At 39.9% G+C, this 17,509-nt stretch overlaps 1 protein-coding gene across 1 annotated transcript in view; it reads left to right on the forward strand.

The window, feature by feature from the left end:
* The first annotated feature begins 16,950 nt into the window (after positions 1 to 16,950).
* Positions 16,951 to 17,509, forward strand: part of LOC5574376 (serine-rich adhesin for platelets) — a 148,525-nt gene continuing 147,966 nt past the window's right edge. The window contains exon 1 of the mRNA XM_021844390.1: positions 16,951 to 17,451. Coding sequence (XP_021700082.1) covers positions 17,294 to 17,451 — 158 coding nt within the window. The 5' untranslated portion in view covers positions 16,951 to 17,293. The remainder of the gene's footprint in view (positions 17,452 to 17,509) is intronic.

The following is a 17,509-nucleotide window of genomic DNA, read 5'->3' on the forward strand; positions in this document are numbered from 1 at the left end:
TTTTCGTTATTAAGTTATGATTTTTTATAGCTTAGGTAGTCCACTAATGGCACCGGCACCCTAGCTTTTTTCCATATTGTTTTTCATATAACATACATGTGATATTATTCACTAATTTCTATAATTGTGCATATATAAACAACTATCTTAGGGTTTATTAATATTTAGTTCGCAAAGTAAATAATATCGACTGACAACGTGTGTTCACTAAGAGATCTCAGTTTTTCAAACTGACGGTCTGAACGTCAGGCCTACTATGTTTCTTCAGATTCACCACAAATATATTAAAATCACATAGACAGAGTTCAATATGTTTATCTTATGACTTCCATCTGATTCATATATGGAAATCAGAATGTATGAAAATTGCATTTATATACCAAATCAGATAAATGTTATTCGATGCGTTCCAGATGAAATTCAAATGATTCATTAAGAGAAAATTTAAAATAAAAACATTTCTCGATTTCTTTTATTGTTTTATGCCAGTTTTGAGCAGAATAATACAATACAAGTTGTATTCAAAATAATAAAATATTGTATTAAAAATAATAAAATAAATAAAACCAAATATAGCACATATAACCATTTGTAATGCTTCGAACCTTATTTCTATGTCCACTGAATTGTTTTTGCCGGGGTATACTCAGACAAATTAAGTATACTATTTTGTGAACTGGGATGCGCAATCTAAAATCAGATCGAAAAAGATATATTGCCATAAGGTTTTAAATGAACGAATAATTACCTCAGGGAATAGCCGAATAGCGAACAGCCGAATAGCGAATAGCCGATTAGTGAGTAGCCCAATAGCAAATAGCGAATAGTGTATAGCCCAATAGCGAATAACGAATCGCCAAACATGGAATAGCGAATAACATCACTGAATACCCGAATAGCGAATAGCGGAATAGTGTATAGCCAAATAGCGAATAGCCGAACAGTGAGTTTTAAACTGTTTGTGACGTTTCAGCTGTAGGTTTTAACACTTTTTATAAACTTTTGACCTATTAGCAATAGTTTATTTTAACTACAAACACGTGGAACACTTCTTTAGTAAATTTCCTAAAGTGATTTCGCTCATCACTCCTCCGGACTAAACTTAAAAGACCGACTAAACCCCAAATCTTGCCAATCCATTTATAGTAGTCGTAAAGGGTGGGGGGGTTCCTTCCATCATCCTTATCCAACTGCTCTGTCCTTGATGACAGGAATGAAGATGTCGGCTTTCTTTCTAATGAGAAGTGAGTCTTCGTAGCGATGAGTTCCTTACACACTAAACATATTTTAGTTTTAAAGATGTCTTGCAAAATTCTCCAAATTAAAATTCCGGGCTTTTAATTTTAACACCTATAGGCCTTTTCATGTGACAGATCCGTCTATGCATTTGTTTACATCGGTGGAGGACCGGTGCTAACACGGGCCTGTCATTTTCATAGAAGAACTGTCAAAGTGCTTCCCGATCAGCTGATTTGATACGTCATGTGAATAGGCCTATTGGGGTTGTTCCTATCTGACATTTCGGAAAACAAAATATAACAAAAAAAATGAGTTTAAACCAAGGGGTAAGACAAAATCTCTACAACCGTAAAAACATGTTTTTTGGATCTAAACCAACGAAAATTATTCAAAAATTGAGTAAACATTTGTTTCTGGCCTAAATTTAAGTGATTGGTACTGAAATTGGGAAAGGGATTCAAGACCCTATTGTAAAAATAAATAAAAAATCTATAAACAATGTAAATACACAGAGAACAGACATGGAGGCTCGAATAAAATTTCATCTGAACCATGTGTAAAGGTTCGAATCAACCATCAGCGCCGCCAACGCAGACAGCCCGACATACAAACTCGTTTCCACAACACGATGTCACTGGTGAACGTCAAAATGCATTAGCACACAAAGCAACGCTAGCGACAAGTGGCAATTTTCTATATCGACACTAGCGCCAAAGTGTAAAAAGTGGCAAATTTGTAGCGTTCTCAATCTGACGACAGTGCCGCCTAACATTCCTTGCTTAGCGCTTGCACGAGTCGGTTGACAGGTTCCCGGTCTCATCGCACGGCACAAAGTTGCAAAGTTTATTTGGCCTTTTTCTCCCACCGACCGCGTGGGTTTTGGTCTAGTTTCGACGGTTAATAATAATCTTATTAGTGCATTTAAGTGCTTAGGCGATCGCGCTTTGCGAAGGAAGCGAACTAGTGTAACTAGTATCGTTCCACCGCAAAAAAAAAGTCATCACCACCGGCACAACGGTGATTGACTTTTTTTCCCGCACCGAGAGCAACATCGAAGCAGAAGGCGATTCGGTCAGTCTGCTACCTACGGTGCTTGGACGTTCTGCTGCTATACGGATAAGTATCAATTTGTATATCTATTGAATTGCTCTACATTTCCGAACAAACAAGTTCAAGGTTGTTTTTCGCTTCACCTCTGTCTCTCTCCCGGTGCAAGTTTTGCCCGTATAGGGGAGGCTTGTACAAAATAGCCCACTGATCGGTTAAGTTTTTTTTTTATATATTTTTTTCTTTCTTCTTTAATTAGTATTATTATTTTTTGCCCGTATAGGGGAGGTGTGTACAAAATAGTCCACTAATTAATTAATATTTTTCAAACGTTTTTTTTTTCTCCACATTTTTTTATTTTTTGTTGATTTGGTTGCGGTTGGATTTATTCCCGCATGGACGATTCGGATGGAGGCGATACGCCTCCAAAAGATCTCGTTGCTCGAACGCGGTTTTACCAACCGTCTTCGGCTGGGCCTTGGGTTGTCTATTTCCGGCGCAAAAATAAGATTTTGAACGTGCTCTCGATCTCTCGAGAGCTGACGCGTAAATATCCAGGGACCGTTATTCACCAAGTGAAGCAATCCAAGCTGCGTGTAACTGCACCTAGTTACAAAGCAGCGAATGAGATTGCTCAGCATGAGGCTTTTGCTGTGGAATACTTTACCTACATTCCGGCACGAGAAGTCGAGGTGGAAGGGAAAATCATCGACGCGAGTCTGACATGTGAGGACATTAAGACTGGCAAAGGTGTTTTTGATAACCGGTCAATTCCTGATGTGGCTATACTGGATTGCAAACAATTGCAATCAGTTTCCATGGAAGGAAATAAGAAAGTTTTTTCGCCGTCAGCCTCGTTTCGAGTGACTTTTCCTGGTTCCGTCCTCCCGAAATTTGTTTGCATTGATAGTGTTTTTTACCCAGTGCGTCTTTACGTGCCGAAGGTATTCAATTGTACCAACTGCAAGCAGCTTGGCCACAGTGCTAGCTTTTGCGACAACAAGCCCCGTTGTGGCAAATGCAACCAAGCTCACTTGGAAGATGCTTGCACACAGGAAGCTGAAAAATGCAGCTACTGTAGCAAGGATCTGCATGACTTGCAAAAATGCCCGGCATACAAAAAGCGCATTCGAAATGAGAGTCGCTCAATTGTGAAGCGCTCCAAGAAGACGTATGCGGAAATGGTGAAAGCTTTGAATCCGCCTGCAAAAGAGTCTTCATCAGCCATCCCAGTTGGTAACTCTTTTCAAGAGTTGTCTTCCGATGAAGCGAACGACGACGAAACCGATGGGGGAGATTCTTCGGAGGTACACGCACCCGGTAAAAGAAAGTCTCCATCTTCTCCGGGACTGCGCCGTAAGGTATTGAAATCTTCCCTCAGAAGTTTGCCTAATTCCAAAGGAGGTGGGGCAAATTTGAAAAACCCGAAGAAACAGGTCTTTGATGCTTCCGTTCCGTGTTGCAGTAAAGATCTGCCGCCCCCGCCTCCACAGATAAAATACACTTCGAAAAGAAGCTCTAGACAAGAAAGCAAAAGAAATGCTACTGAAGTCCCTCGCTCTTCCTCGAAAACGCCCCGGGCTAAGCGAGGACTGATAACTTTTAGGGCCCTGGTGGATCGCATATGTAATGCTCTCGGAGTTTCAGACTCATTCAGAGGCATACTCGACCTTTTTCTCCCCGCAATAGAAGAATATCTCCGGGAATTGACTATCTCGTGGCCCCTCCTTGCTTCGATCATATCTTTCGATGGCTAATTCATCAAGTGAGGTACAAGATATGATCACTGTGCTACAGTGGAACTGTCATAGTCTAAAACCTAAATTAGACACATTTAAGTTTTTGCTTCACAATTCCGATTGTGATATATTTGCACTCTGTGAAACATGGCTTTCTTCTGAAGATGATCTTAACTTCTACGACTTTAACATTATACGCCAGGATCGAGATGATAATTACGGGGGTGTGCTTTTAGGGATCAAAAAGTGCCATTCATTCTACAGAATCCCCATCCCGACTCATCCAGGCATAGAAATCGTTGCTTGCCAAATAAACGTAAAGGGTAAAGATCTTTGCGTAGCTTCTGTTTATATTCCTCCAAGAGTTTCAATAAACCGCCGTCATCTTTGGAATGCAGTCTCTATGCTCTCATTCCCGGCTTTAATACTGGGTGATATGAACTCCTATGGTACTGGATGGGGCGAATCTTATGACGATTATAGAGCGGCTATTTTCTATGACTTATGCGATGATTTCAACTTGAATATTTTAAACACAGGTGAAGTGACACGTATTTCATCCGACGGCAAAGAAAGCCGCCTTGACCTGTCTTTGGGTTCAAGTTCACTATCATTCGATTGCATGTGGAAGGTTATCGATGATCCCCATGGTAGTGATCACTTGCCCATAATAACTTCTATCAGAAATAATTTTGAAAGGTCAGAACAGTCAATTCAGGTTCCTTTTGACCTCACTAGGAATATAGATTGGCAAAAATTTGCATCAGCGGTAACTTTCGGTATCGAATCATTCAACACTCTCCCACCGTTGGATGAGTATCGATTCCTATCAGAATTGATTTATAATAGTGCATTAGAATCCCAAAAGCAACGAGTTCCAAGTGCATCCTTCAAAAGACGACCAGCCACACCTGGTTGGGATGATGAATGCACTCAGTTGTATCGAGAAAAATCTAATGCCTTTAAAGCTTTTCGTAGATACGGTACCTCAGAACTTTATTTAGAGTACTCGAAGCTCGAAAAAAGACTGAAGAATCTTATTAAAGCGAAGAAGCGTAGCTATTGGCGACATTTCATCGATGGCCTCTCACGAGAAACTTCAATGACGACGCTTTGGAGAGTGGCTCGCAACATGCGAAACCGCTCATCCTCAAATGAGAGTGACGAATACTCCAATCGTTGGATATTCAACTTCGCAAAAAAGGTCTGTCCAGACTCAGTTCCAGCTCAACCGCCATTTTGGGAAACCCAGAGAGACGATGCGTTGGACAGGCCATTCACTATGCTGGAATTTTCTATGGCTCTTCTTTCATCAAACAACTCCTCTCCGGGACGCGATATGATTAAGTTCAATCTTCTTAAAAATCTCCCTGATATCGCTAAAAGACGGTTGCTTGACCTGTTCAACTTATTCATGGAGCACAACATTGTTCCATCTGAATGGAGACAGGTCAAAGTAATAGCTATTCAAAAGCCTGGGAAACCAGCGTCTGATCATAATTCGTACCGCCCGATCGCTATGTTATCATGTTTAAGGAAATTGTTAGAAAAAATGATCCTATCCCGACTCGATCACTGGGTCGAATCAAACAACATGCTTTCCAGTACTCAATTTGGCTTTCGCAAGGGCAAAGGAACAAACGATTGTCTAGCGTTGCTTTCATCAGATATTCAACTAGCTTTTGCTGACAAGGAGCAATTGGCTTCGGTTTTCTTGGATATTAAGGGCGCTTTTGATTCAGTTTCCATAGAGATATTGTCAGAAAGCCTGCACAATAGTGGACTACCTGGAATATTGAATAATTTCTTGTACAATCTGTTGTCAGAAAAACACATGAGCTTCACTCTCGGTCAACTGACAACTTCCAGAATTAGCTATATGGGTCTTCCCCAAGGCTCATGTCTAAGTCCCTTGCTTTATAATTTTTATGTTAAAGATATTGACAACTGTTTGGAAGAACCATGCACGCTTAGACAACTTGCAGATGATGCTGTGGTCTCTATGAAGGGCCCACGAGCGGAAATCTTGCAAAGACCATTGCAAAATTCCCTTGATAATCTATCCACTTGGGCTAGAAATTTAGGGATCGAGTTTGCGCCGCAAAAAACTCAACTGGTTGTATTTTCAAGGAAGCGGAATCCTGCCCAACTAAAGCTTAAGCTATTGGGAACAGACATCGACCAGTCTTTGACTTCAAAATACCTTGGGGTCTGGTTTGATTCAAAAGGCACTTGGCGAACCCATACTAGGTATTTAACGGAAAAATGCCAACAAAGGATCAATTTTCTACGAACAATTACCGGAACATGGTGGGGTGCTCACCCGGAAGACCTCATAAAACTCTATAAAACAACAATTCTCTCTGTTCTAGAGTATGGCTCTTTCTGTTTTCTCTCAGCAGCAAACAGCCACCTTATTAAATTGGAACGAATTCAATATCGTTGTTTGCGTATCGCCCTAGGTTGTATGCATTCGACTCACAATGCGAGCCTGGAGGTGCTGGCAGGGGTTTTACCACTACAGAACCGATTCTGGGAGCTCTCGCTAAGAATACTTATTAAGTGTGGGGTGAGCAACACACTCGTTATCGAAAACTTCGAAGAAATGCTCAAACTGAATACTCAGTCAAAATTCATGAGAGTTTATCTCTACTACATGTCATCTGACATAAGTCTTCCATGTTATAACCCTCCACGTGTACGCTTCACCAATGACAGTTCCTCTGTTGAATACGATCTGTCCATGAAACAAGCTATTCATGGAATCCCAGATCAACTTCGATGTATAACGATTCCACGTATTTTTAACGCAAAGTACCAGAATGTCGATTTCTACAGGAGATATTTCACTGACGGGTCCCGCATCAATGGATCCACTGGCTTCGGTGTCTTCAATGAAAACTCTTCCGCCTTCCGAAAACTTCAGGAACCTTGCACGGTTTACGTTGCTGAGCTGGCAGCAATCAACTTCGCATTGGGGATGATCTCAAACATGCCCGCAGACCACTTCTTCATCTTTTCGGATAGCCTCAGTTCTATTGAGGCACTTCGATCGATGAAACATGTTAAGCATGCATCTTACTTTCTTACACAAATAAGAGAGCAGATGTGTGCACTGGTCGAAAGATCATATAAGATTACCTTTGTATGGGTCCCCTCACATTGCTTAATTTATGGCAATGAGAAGGCGGACTCTCTCGCAAAGGTGGGCGCTGAGGAAGGTGAGATTTATGATAGACAAATTTCACACGATGAATTTTTTCATTTAGTACGTCAAAGTTCTCTTCACGGTTGGCAAAGCGATTGGCTAAATGACCAATTGGGACGGTGGTTACATTCCATAATTCCTAAAGTTTCCTTGCGAGCGTGGTGGAATGGTTTGGATGTAGGTCGAGATTTCATTCGCGTGATGTCAAGACTCATGTCCAACCATTACTCGCTAGGTACACATTTGCACAGGATTAACCTCGCGCTGAGCAATGTTTGTAATAGGTGTGGTTATGGTTATGATGACATCGATCACGTAGTTTGGAAATGCCCGGATATGGACGCCTCCAGAGCGCAACTTTTGGATACCCTTGCGGCCCGAGGTAGACAACCCTATGTTCCTGTTAGAGATGTGTTGGGCACCCGCGATCTCATTTACATGGTCGCAATTTACGATTTTCTTCGCTTGTCCAGTATAAAAGTTTAATTCTCCTGTGTTCTCTTCTCCAGTTTTTTTTTTTTCTCTGTGTTTTGTCCCCTGTATGTTGGATTGAGGATCCTGGCCATCCGGCAGACGAATACCGGCAAGAAATTGGTACCAACGCCACTACACGTTCATCGCGATACCACGATATACCTCCCGGATGTGCTGCAGAAAACCCTAAACCCAATCCTCACCATGTCCTTCCTTCCAAAAATTGTGACCATTAACCTCGAGTTGCCACGAGTACCCTGGCTCCATCCCATACTAATCTTAGTACAAAAAAGTGAATGATTTGTAAACAATACAAAAAATGAATTTCGGCTCCGTAAAGCGTTAAACGCGATTGAGCCTCAAATAAATGAAATAGAAAAAAAAAAAAAAAAGTGCCGCCTAACAGGAGCATAACGACATACTTTGAAATGACCAGTACAATGCTTTACACACACTGACGGGAAAAGATGAACGTCTGTTCTCTGTGGTAAATAGTCAATTATACCAAATCCATGGTAAAATTAAGAGCTGTACCAACGATTTCCAATCTACTGCAAAAATCGGTTAAGTTTACTATTATCTGGTAAAAATCACTAAGCAGAGCAGTAAATGTGGCCATTATTTATTTATTTATTTAGTTGGTGTTGCATCAATTTATTTGATAAAACCTCGTTAACGATGTTATGCTTACTATAAAGTGACCAGATATATCTTGCTTCAAAGCGGGACAAAATTTCACACATTATTAAAAATAAAAACAATCTTTTTTATAAATACTGATCAATTGTCTACAGTGGAAAAAATCCGTAAAAGCCAATGTTTTCGAAGCAGAAGCACAAAACATGTCATAAGGTAGAATAATAAATATCACTTGAGAAAGGTAGATATGACAATGTAAGCCTAAGTGTGAACTAATGATCTCAGTTTTGAAGTCATACAGCATTACAAGAAAAGTTGTTTGCTCATAAAATTCGAATAACTTGCTTATTTAAAGGGAAATTGCCTATATTTAGGCGTATTATACAGATTTACAAAGTTTAATTTTGCAGTAAAATGATCTAATACAGGAATTGTAAGATTTTTGACATAATTTTTAAATTCGATTATGGCCCACGCTCTCCAGATCTTGTTCTACAACTAAATTCATTTCATTGTAGCAAAGCGAGTTGCGAAGTGGTAAAATTAGTCAAAATTAAACTTTGCACGTTGGTTAACCCATTCTTCAAGCAGTTAAAATGAATCCGCGGCGTGTATATGGGGTACACGCAAAAAAATTGTGCAGTAAAAACTACCATTTTAGGGGGTTAACTTAATCGCTCGCACCGACAATTTTCAGCAGACCAGAAATGCGCTTGATTTTACCATGTCTGTTGTCGAAATCAGATTGTTGTAAAGTATGTCTGTCAAATGGACCAGGAATGTGGTGGGATGTACCGTAAACATGGTAAATTTGTCTGAAATTCCATGGTAGTTTCAAGAATGGGCGTAGTCAGCTAAAGTAGTAATTTTTACCACAGAATTTTTTCCCGTGTAGGTTTATCACAATAAAATAGGCATCGCCAAATCTTCCACCCGAAAATATAGGGTTTTAGCTTTCATTTCCCACCGAGGGATCCCGAACATTTTTTTTATTTCAAATTTTTGTTCCTTAGAATACATTATTTTTAAATGTGATCAAAGTAAAATACAGTTTTATTCCTCTTTAGCTTGATGAAAGCTTCTATTTGAAAGACAAGTTTATAAAATAAAGTTATATTAGGTCAAATTTTATAAACGATAAAACTGTCCAATATGATTTTCAGGATATAATGAGCCATAGGACACTTATTCGAGATGATGTGCTTAGAGTTTGTTGAACACGTAGTTATTATTACTTGAGAGTTCCTTTGCAATCAATCATTAATCAATTTGTATCAGTTGCAACCCAATCTCTGCTCGCGTCGGACGTACTTCTTCGCCTCTCTCGCTTTCGTTCGCATTTCGTAGAAAATGTCCGGTACGCGGAAAAATACTCTAGTGGTCGACTTTAGTGTCCTCCCCGTTCGCCCTGATGTGGCAAAAGTGAAGGATTTTTTGGAGAATGAAATAAAGCTCCAGCTTGCGGACCTCAAAAGCATACAGTTGCATCACACGCGTAACTGTGTGCTTATAGAAATGAAAACGCAAGAAATTGCCGTTCGCTACCAATCAGAGCATAATTGGAAGCGTACAATGCTTTGCGCTAATACGAAATTTCGGATTCCGGTCTACATCGATTGTGACGCAGTGACGGTTCGTGTCCACGACCTCCCACCGTCGATGAGCCACGTTAAGGCTGAGCTACAATGATGTGAGCGGCAACGCGGTGCGGCAGGATTTGACAGTTAACCCATACATTTTCTGTCAAAATCTGCCGCGCCGCGTTGCCGCTAACATCATTGTAGCTCAGCCTTTACCGTTGCTGACCACATGATGAAGTATGGAGAGGTAATCTCCATTAGAAACGAGAAGTGGAAACACTACTTTCCCGGGATATCTAACGGAGTGCGGGTGCTTAGGATGAATTTATTTCGACAAATTCCTTCTTTCATCACTATTGAAAACTGTTGAAGGAAGCAGTATTCGCCTCACTGTGAATTATCTTCAGTGCAAGTGATTTGGCAGCGCTGTATCGTGACAAAGGAGGAGGGAGAAAAAGCGCGGTCTGGCGTGTTGTTGTTGCGTATTGTTGTTTGTAACAGTGTGAATTCGACCGTCTTGTGAGACACTTTTAATAAATAAGTTTATCGTTAAGCAACTTCGTGCGTAGGTGTTATTATTTCGATTGTGAAATCCCTCGTTGAGTCGGTTGTAAGTCAACAGGTTATGGGCACCAGTTGCGTTGTGCAAGTGAGAGGATTTTAACTGTGAATCGAAAAGAAATCAGTAGACTGTTGTTTTGGTGAAATTTCCGGCAATAAGAAGATGGCGGAAGCAAAAATCCAATTTGAGCGGCTCAACAACTTCAACTGGGCGAGTTGGAAGTTTCGTATGGAGTTGCTGTTGGTGAAGGAGGATTTGTATGAGATGGTAACGGAACCAAAACCGGCCGTGCTTCCCGCTGGGTGGATGGCGAAAGACGGCAAGGCCAGAGCGGCAATCGGACTAGCTTTGGATAACGATCAGCTATGTCATGTGATGGGTGCTACCACAGCGTACGGAATGTGGGAGGCATTGAAAAGCTATCATGAGCGTGGTTCATTAACGAACAAGATTTATGTGTTCCGGAAGCTTTGTTCGTTAAAACTGGCGGAAGGTGGCAATATGTCCGAACATTTAATGGAAGTGGCTGAATTAGTGCACCGTTTAATAGCTTTGGGTGAAGGACTGCAGGAGCATTGGATAGTGGCAATCATTTTGTCGAGTTTGCCAGCAAGCTATGATGCTCTTATCACAGCGCTGGAAAGTCGTCCAGTGGAAGAACTCAAGCAGGACTATGTTAAAGGTAAGCTGTTGGACGAATGGAAGCGAAAGTGTGAAAATGCGATTTCGGACAAAGCGTTGAAAGTGGCTGCTCATGAAAATTCTCGTGGTTTCCGTTTGAAGAATGACATCGACAGTAAGAAGAAGAAATGTTATTGCTGTAAGAAGTTGGGGCATTTCTGGCGAGATTGCCCGAGATTAAGTGTGAGTGACGATGATGATGATGACGAAGAAGAAGCAAAAGTGTCTGTGATGAAACCAAAGATAAGGCAGCCAACGCGTGAAGAGAGAAACATTTGCTTTGCTGCCACCGGAGGTCAAAGGCGCAGGAAAATAGCAAAGGAACGTAAAGAAGAAGAATGGTGCCTCGACTCTGGCTGTATGATGCACTTGACCGGAAAAGCAGAGTTGTTGGAAGAATTGGTGGCGTGTTCGGAAGAAATTGTTTTGGCCGATGGTAAGAAGATTCGAGCTAAAGCGATGGGCACAGCGAAGCTAAAAGCTACTAGAATGAATGGAGAGCATCAAGTAGTACAGATTGAGAGAGTGTTGTTCGTGCCTGGATTAACCAGTAATTTGTTATCCGTCGGCCGAATTGCAGAACGAGGATTCAAGGTGAATTTCAGAGCAACAGAGTGCGTGATTATGAAAGGAAGCAACACAATCGCAGTGGGCAAGAGAAAGGATGGCTTGTATATCGTGAAATAGGATGGTTTTGTCAGAAGTGCCGAAAAGTTATCCAGCGAGATGTAATAAGGAATGGAGGAGACATGTGGTGGAAAGAGAGTTAAGCTTCAGGAGGAGATATTGAGGAAATTAGGAAACGGGCTCATACTGAGGAGGAGTTTTGAAGGAAGCAGTATTCGCCTCACTGTGAATTATCTTCAGTGCAAGTGATTTGGCAGCGCTGTATCGTGACAAAGGAGGAGGGAGAAAAAGCGCGGTCTGGCGTGTTGTTGTTGCGTATTGTTGTTTGTAACAGTGTGAATTCGACCGTCTTGTGAGACACTTTTAATAAATAAGTTTATCGTTAAGCAACTTCGTGCGTAGGTGTTATTATTTCGATTGTGAAATCCCTCGTTGAGTCGGTTGTAAGTCAACAAAAACGAGCCTACAATGGTTTCGTATATCGACCAGCCCAATTCATGTCAACGATGCGGCCAATCGACTCATCCCGGCGAGAAGTGTCCGAATTCAAGTCCCGCACCAACTAATAAATCATCGCGAACATCGACAGCATCCAAATCGTCGGACGAGTTGTTTAATCAGGATGACTTTCCTCCGATAAACAACAACTGGCAAAAATCACCATCTCCTGTTCGTGCAAGTGAACCAGCAGAAGCGAAACAACAGAACGACGACAACAATGACGACGACTGGACCGATGAACTCATCCACGGAACACAATGAGGCTACAAATAAGCGACGGCGATCGAGACGGGTCAACGAGAAGAGCGAAACCAAAAAGAAGGCTTGTTCTGATCAGTGTTCCCCAAACACTGATCATACTGCGATCGTTGTATCATCGGATATTGAGAAGGGTGTAACTAATAATAAACATAATAAGGGTTTGAATTTTTCTATTAATAATAGAAGCTAAATATCGGCTCTGTGATGCCGGATACGGCGTGTGAGCCTTAAAATAAACGTAATAGTAAAAAAAAAATCAATTTGTATATTGTGTGTAAGAACCAATCAAGTTTTTGATTGTACGGTCTATGAATGCAATCGTCATGCTCCTTTTTTGCTGGAATGAGTTATCTGCGTTGAAAGCCAGATAACTCTCGGCGATCGCATTCATAGACCGCGTGATAAAACTCACAGATGCCTTAGAAAGTTACAAAACAAAATTATTAGTAAAAAAGGTTACGCAAAAACTACTAGGGTAATCAAAGTATTTTGGACAGACCGTTACGTGTATATAATTTGGCCATTTACAGCAAAATCAAATTGAAGTGGCCAAATTATATACGCGTAACGCTCTGTCCAAAGTACATAAAACACCCTATCTGTATTGGTTCATTATGAGATTAAACAAAAGTAGAACCGATCAACACTACAAAACCCTGCGGAAGGAAGCCGAAAGGAATGAAACGTAATATGCATATGCATAGCACATTTGTGGTTTAATTCAAGTGTCCTAGAATGTTGAAGTCTGGGAGGGAGAAACCGATACGAAATTTCTGTACATCAAGGTGAGCCGAGATTTTGCTGTCATGAACTGTCACTGGGAGCCCAGATCTTAAAGAGTGGACAAACATGGTAAAAGCACGTAATTCATCAAAACATATTTTTCCATTTTATTAAAGTTGACAACAATCGGTTGGATATTAATTCCTGACATCCAAAAACAATGTCACGATAGCACCTTTTATTTTATTGAATATAAAATATTGAAACACGCATCTTTTTACACTTTTTCAATAAAAATGAAAATGAAATGTACAGAAAACTTTGGCTATTTTCACATGGTTGTCCGCAATGATCGAAGGTGCACAACAAATGAAAATCAGCGAGTTTCCTCAAGCCTGCCTTGATTATCGTTGTTGAGCTGGAGTTATCTTGCAGTTTGGAAAAGTGTTGTTTAATATTTCGTGTGTAGTATATGTGCCTCCCTCCCAGGTTGAAGTCATACCACAGAGAACAGACGTTCATCTTTTCCCGTCAGTGTGTGTAAAGCATTGTACTGGTCATTTCAAAGTATGTCGTTATGCTCCTGTTAGGCGGCACTGTCGTCAGATTGAGAACGCTACAAATTTGCCACTTTTTACACTTTGGCGCTAGTGTCGATATAGAAAATTGCCACTTGTCGCTAGCGTTGCTTTGTGTGCTAATGCATTTTGACGTTCACCAGTGACATCGTGTTGTGGAAACGAGTTTGTATGTCGGGCTGTCTGCGTTGGCGGCGCTGATGGTTGATTCGAACCTTTACACATGGTTCAGATGAAATTTTATTCGAGCCTCCATGTCTGTTCTCTGTGGTCATACTTACAAGTTATTTTCTTCTCCTTTCTGGTGTGACGTCCCAACTGGGACAGAGCCTGCTTCTTAGTCTTCTTATGAGCACTTCTTCAGTGATCAACAGAGAGCTATCTTTGCCAATTGACCATTTTTGCATATGTATATCGTATGACAGGTACGATGATACTCTATGCCCAGGGAAGTCGAGAAAAAAAATTAACAAAAAGATCCTCGACCGGCAGGATTTGAACCCATGACCCTAAGCATGGTTTTGCTGAATATCTGCTCGTTTACCGCTACAACTATTTGGGCCTCTTACAAGGTTTATGTGTTCACATGTAACATGTGAACCTTGGATTGAAAATTGCGGCACGTTCAGTACTTTGTGTTGCCGTAAAATAAGAATAAAAAATGGGTAAAACATCAGGCTATAAACCGGAATAAAAAACTGCTTACTCAAACAATCAATATTATCAAAGATTTATTACTCATCACGTCATTATCCAGTTAAGTGAATTTGAAATGTGTTAATATCATTAAAATGATTTGGATGTTTCCAAGATACAATTTCAAAATTTAACAAAAAATATTGTGGAAGCTTTGAGAACCAATTTCCTCTTCAATCAAACATTAAAACCGTGAAACCAAATGTTTGCCAAGCATAACAACAATAACGGGGCATTCTCACAATTGCTGAAAGAATTAAAAGTTCTCAATAATCAGCTTATAAAAAAGAATGTTTGACCATAGTATACTCCTCTTAATGCTTTCTATGAAGAATTTTCGGGTGATCTTGATTTTGTTGAGACATGGCATACACAGAAACATTTTCTTCTGAAAGCATTACGTATTTTATTAAAGATACCATACTCACTAGAGATGGGCGACTCACTCACGAATCATTCAAAAGAGTCGACTCTCGATAATGAGTGAACGAATCACGGTTCTCTTCAAAAGAGTCATGATTCATTCGCACTGAGTATTTTAGAAGAGGGCTTAAAAATGTATTAGGAATCATATTTTCGAGTTGGAATTATCATAGTCAAACAATTCGGACATGTATCAATAGTTAAAGTTGCTGTACGGAAAAAAATATCATTCAAAAATTGTTATTTTTGTTTCTTGTGTAAAATACATACCTAATTCATTTTTGGTTTTATAAAATGAGTCATCGAATCGATCAGAAGAGTCGATTCATTTTTGTGAGTGAGTCACCTACGATTCGCTCTCCAAATTTGATCATTTTGCCCATCTCTAATACTCACATCGAATATGTTTCCAGAATGAAATATGGGTAATTATTAGATTTATGTTATTATAGGGGCCCAGATAGCCGTAGCGGTAAACGCGCAGCTATTCAGCAAGACCAAGCTGAGGGTCGTGGGTTCGAATCCCACCGGTCGAGGATCTTTTCGGGTTGGAAATTTTCTCGACTTCCCAGGGCATAGAGTATCTTCGTACCTGCCACACGATATACGGATGCAAAAATGGTCATTGGCATAGTAAGCTCTCAGTTAATAACTGTGGAAGTGCTCATAAGAACACTAAGCTGAGCAGCAGGCTCTGTCCCTGTGGGGACGTAATGCCAGAAAGAAGAAGAAGAAGCTATCGATCTAATTTTTTCAGGAAGATTAGCAAGTTAATTTGTATGTGTCCCACTTGCCCCGCAGAGTGGAGTACTTTTCCTGTTATTTTCCTGCTTGTGCGCACATCAGCAAATATGCTATCACAAATTGACTGATCCTTTAGATATTAAAAATATTTGTAATTGGTACTGTACAATTTGTCGATTGCAAATTTTTAGGATCCACTTGCCCCGGGATATCTTTCACAGTTTTTAGTAAACTGAAAAATTCAAATCCTGCCCCTTTTTTTCTTACAACTAAATGACTAAACCAAGCATTTTTTGAGTATTATTTTGACTAGGAAAAATATGAAAAATCAACGCAGCAGATTTTTTTTTATTAATTTGTTGATTTGGGTTATAAGAGTTTTTTTTTCGTTGCAATCGTTTTCAACTCTAAATTTGTACGGAAATGAGCGCTGAAATATGTAATTGAAGGAAAAGCTACACACAATTGTTATGAATTGTGGCATTCATTCATATTAATTATTTTACTGAATGAATGTTTTTGTCTTACCAACACATTGACAAATAAAACTCTCAGTTAATGAATATGTGCCCAAATAACTAAGCTCAAAAGCAGGCTTTGTCACAATTGGTGTGTAATGCCAGACAAAAAGACAGACAAAAGATGAAGAGAGTTGTTGTTTTCTAAAAGAAAGTGGTTGTGTTAGACGAGAAAAAAAAAGTTGTGTACTAGAACTGATATTTCCATTTTACGAATAAGTGTCATATGACTCATTAAATCCTGAAAATCACATAGGACAGTTTTGTCTATTACAACATGCAACCTCATATATCTTTGATCTATCAAATTTCATTTGAAATTTAAGCTATCATCGAGCTTGAGTGAAATTAAACCGCCATTTATCATGATTAAATTAAAAAATAATGTACTTTTGAACAAAAGTTTAAAATAAAAAAAAATGTTCGGGACCCCACGGTGAATTTTTTTTTGGGGAATACGGCAAACGAAAGCTAAAACCCTATATTTTTGGATGGTGAAAGATTTAGCGATGCCTAGTTTTTGTGATAATATTGTTCTACCAGACACTCCGTGAATCATCTAAGATTGGAGCAGTTTACACACTTTTATTTTTCCGTGTGAATTGCATGATACGGACACGGTGACGATCGAGTGACGCGGACTGACCAAAAAGACCCGTTTGTTTTGACGTGACTCAAACTGAAGTGTTGCCGCCTGTCAGTTGTACAAGCGAAATGCAATCAGTTTCTGTTCTTCGCGTATCGTCGCAGATCTGTATTAAATATTCCACCGTGTAATGATACTTCAATTGAATGGTATATTCTATTGAATTAGAAGTGCAATTGTTGTAAGAACACAGTGAGAGGAGTTTGGAAAATATAAATTGTATTGTTTGTGTAATAACGTTCAAAGTGAGCCGTTTGATGTCTATGTTTGCTATGGTGTTTACAAAAAGTGTTGGCGTGTAGCAAAGCAGTGAAACAGCGAAAAAAAAACTAGCAAGCAAAACGATTGTTGGAACTAACAGTAAATAAACAAGCAAATCCTTAAGTGAAGAATCCGTTTTGTTCAAAATGGAAAGCATTGAAGAGCACCGAGAGTTTCTTGAGTACTTCAAAGCGCACGTTGATCCCACAGATCAGCTTCCGGTGCGAGTTCCTGGTTACCATCTTTTGGAGTCGGAAATCGATGGAGAAGTTATCAATTGGGTGCTGCAGTATTTGCTCCAAATGTAAGTCTATACCTACATATAGCGATTCGTTTTCCAATGAAGTCATTATGCATAACAT

This window comes from Aedes aegypti, chromosome 2, assembly GCF_002204515.2.
Source record: "Aedes aegypti strain LVP_AGWG chromosome 2, AaegL5.0 Primary Assembly, whole genome shotgun sequence".
Classification (NCBI taxonomy): domain Eukaryota; kingdom Metazoa; phylum Arthropoda; class Insecta; order Diptera; family Culicidae; genus Aedes; species Aedes aegypti.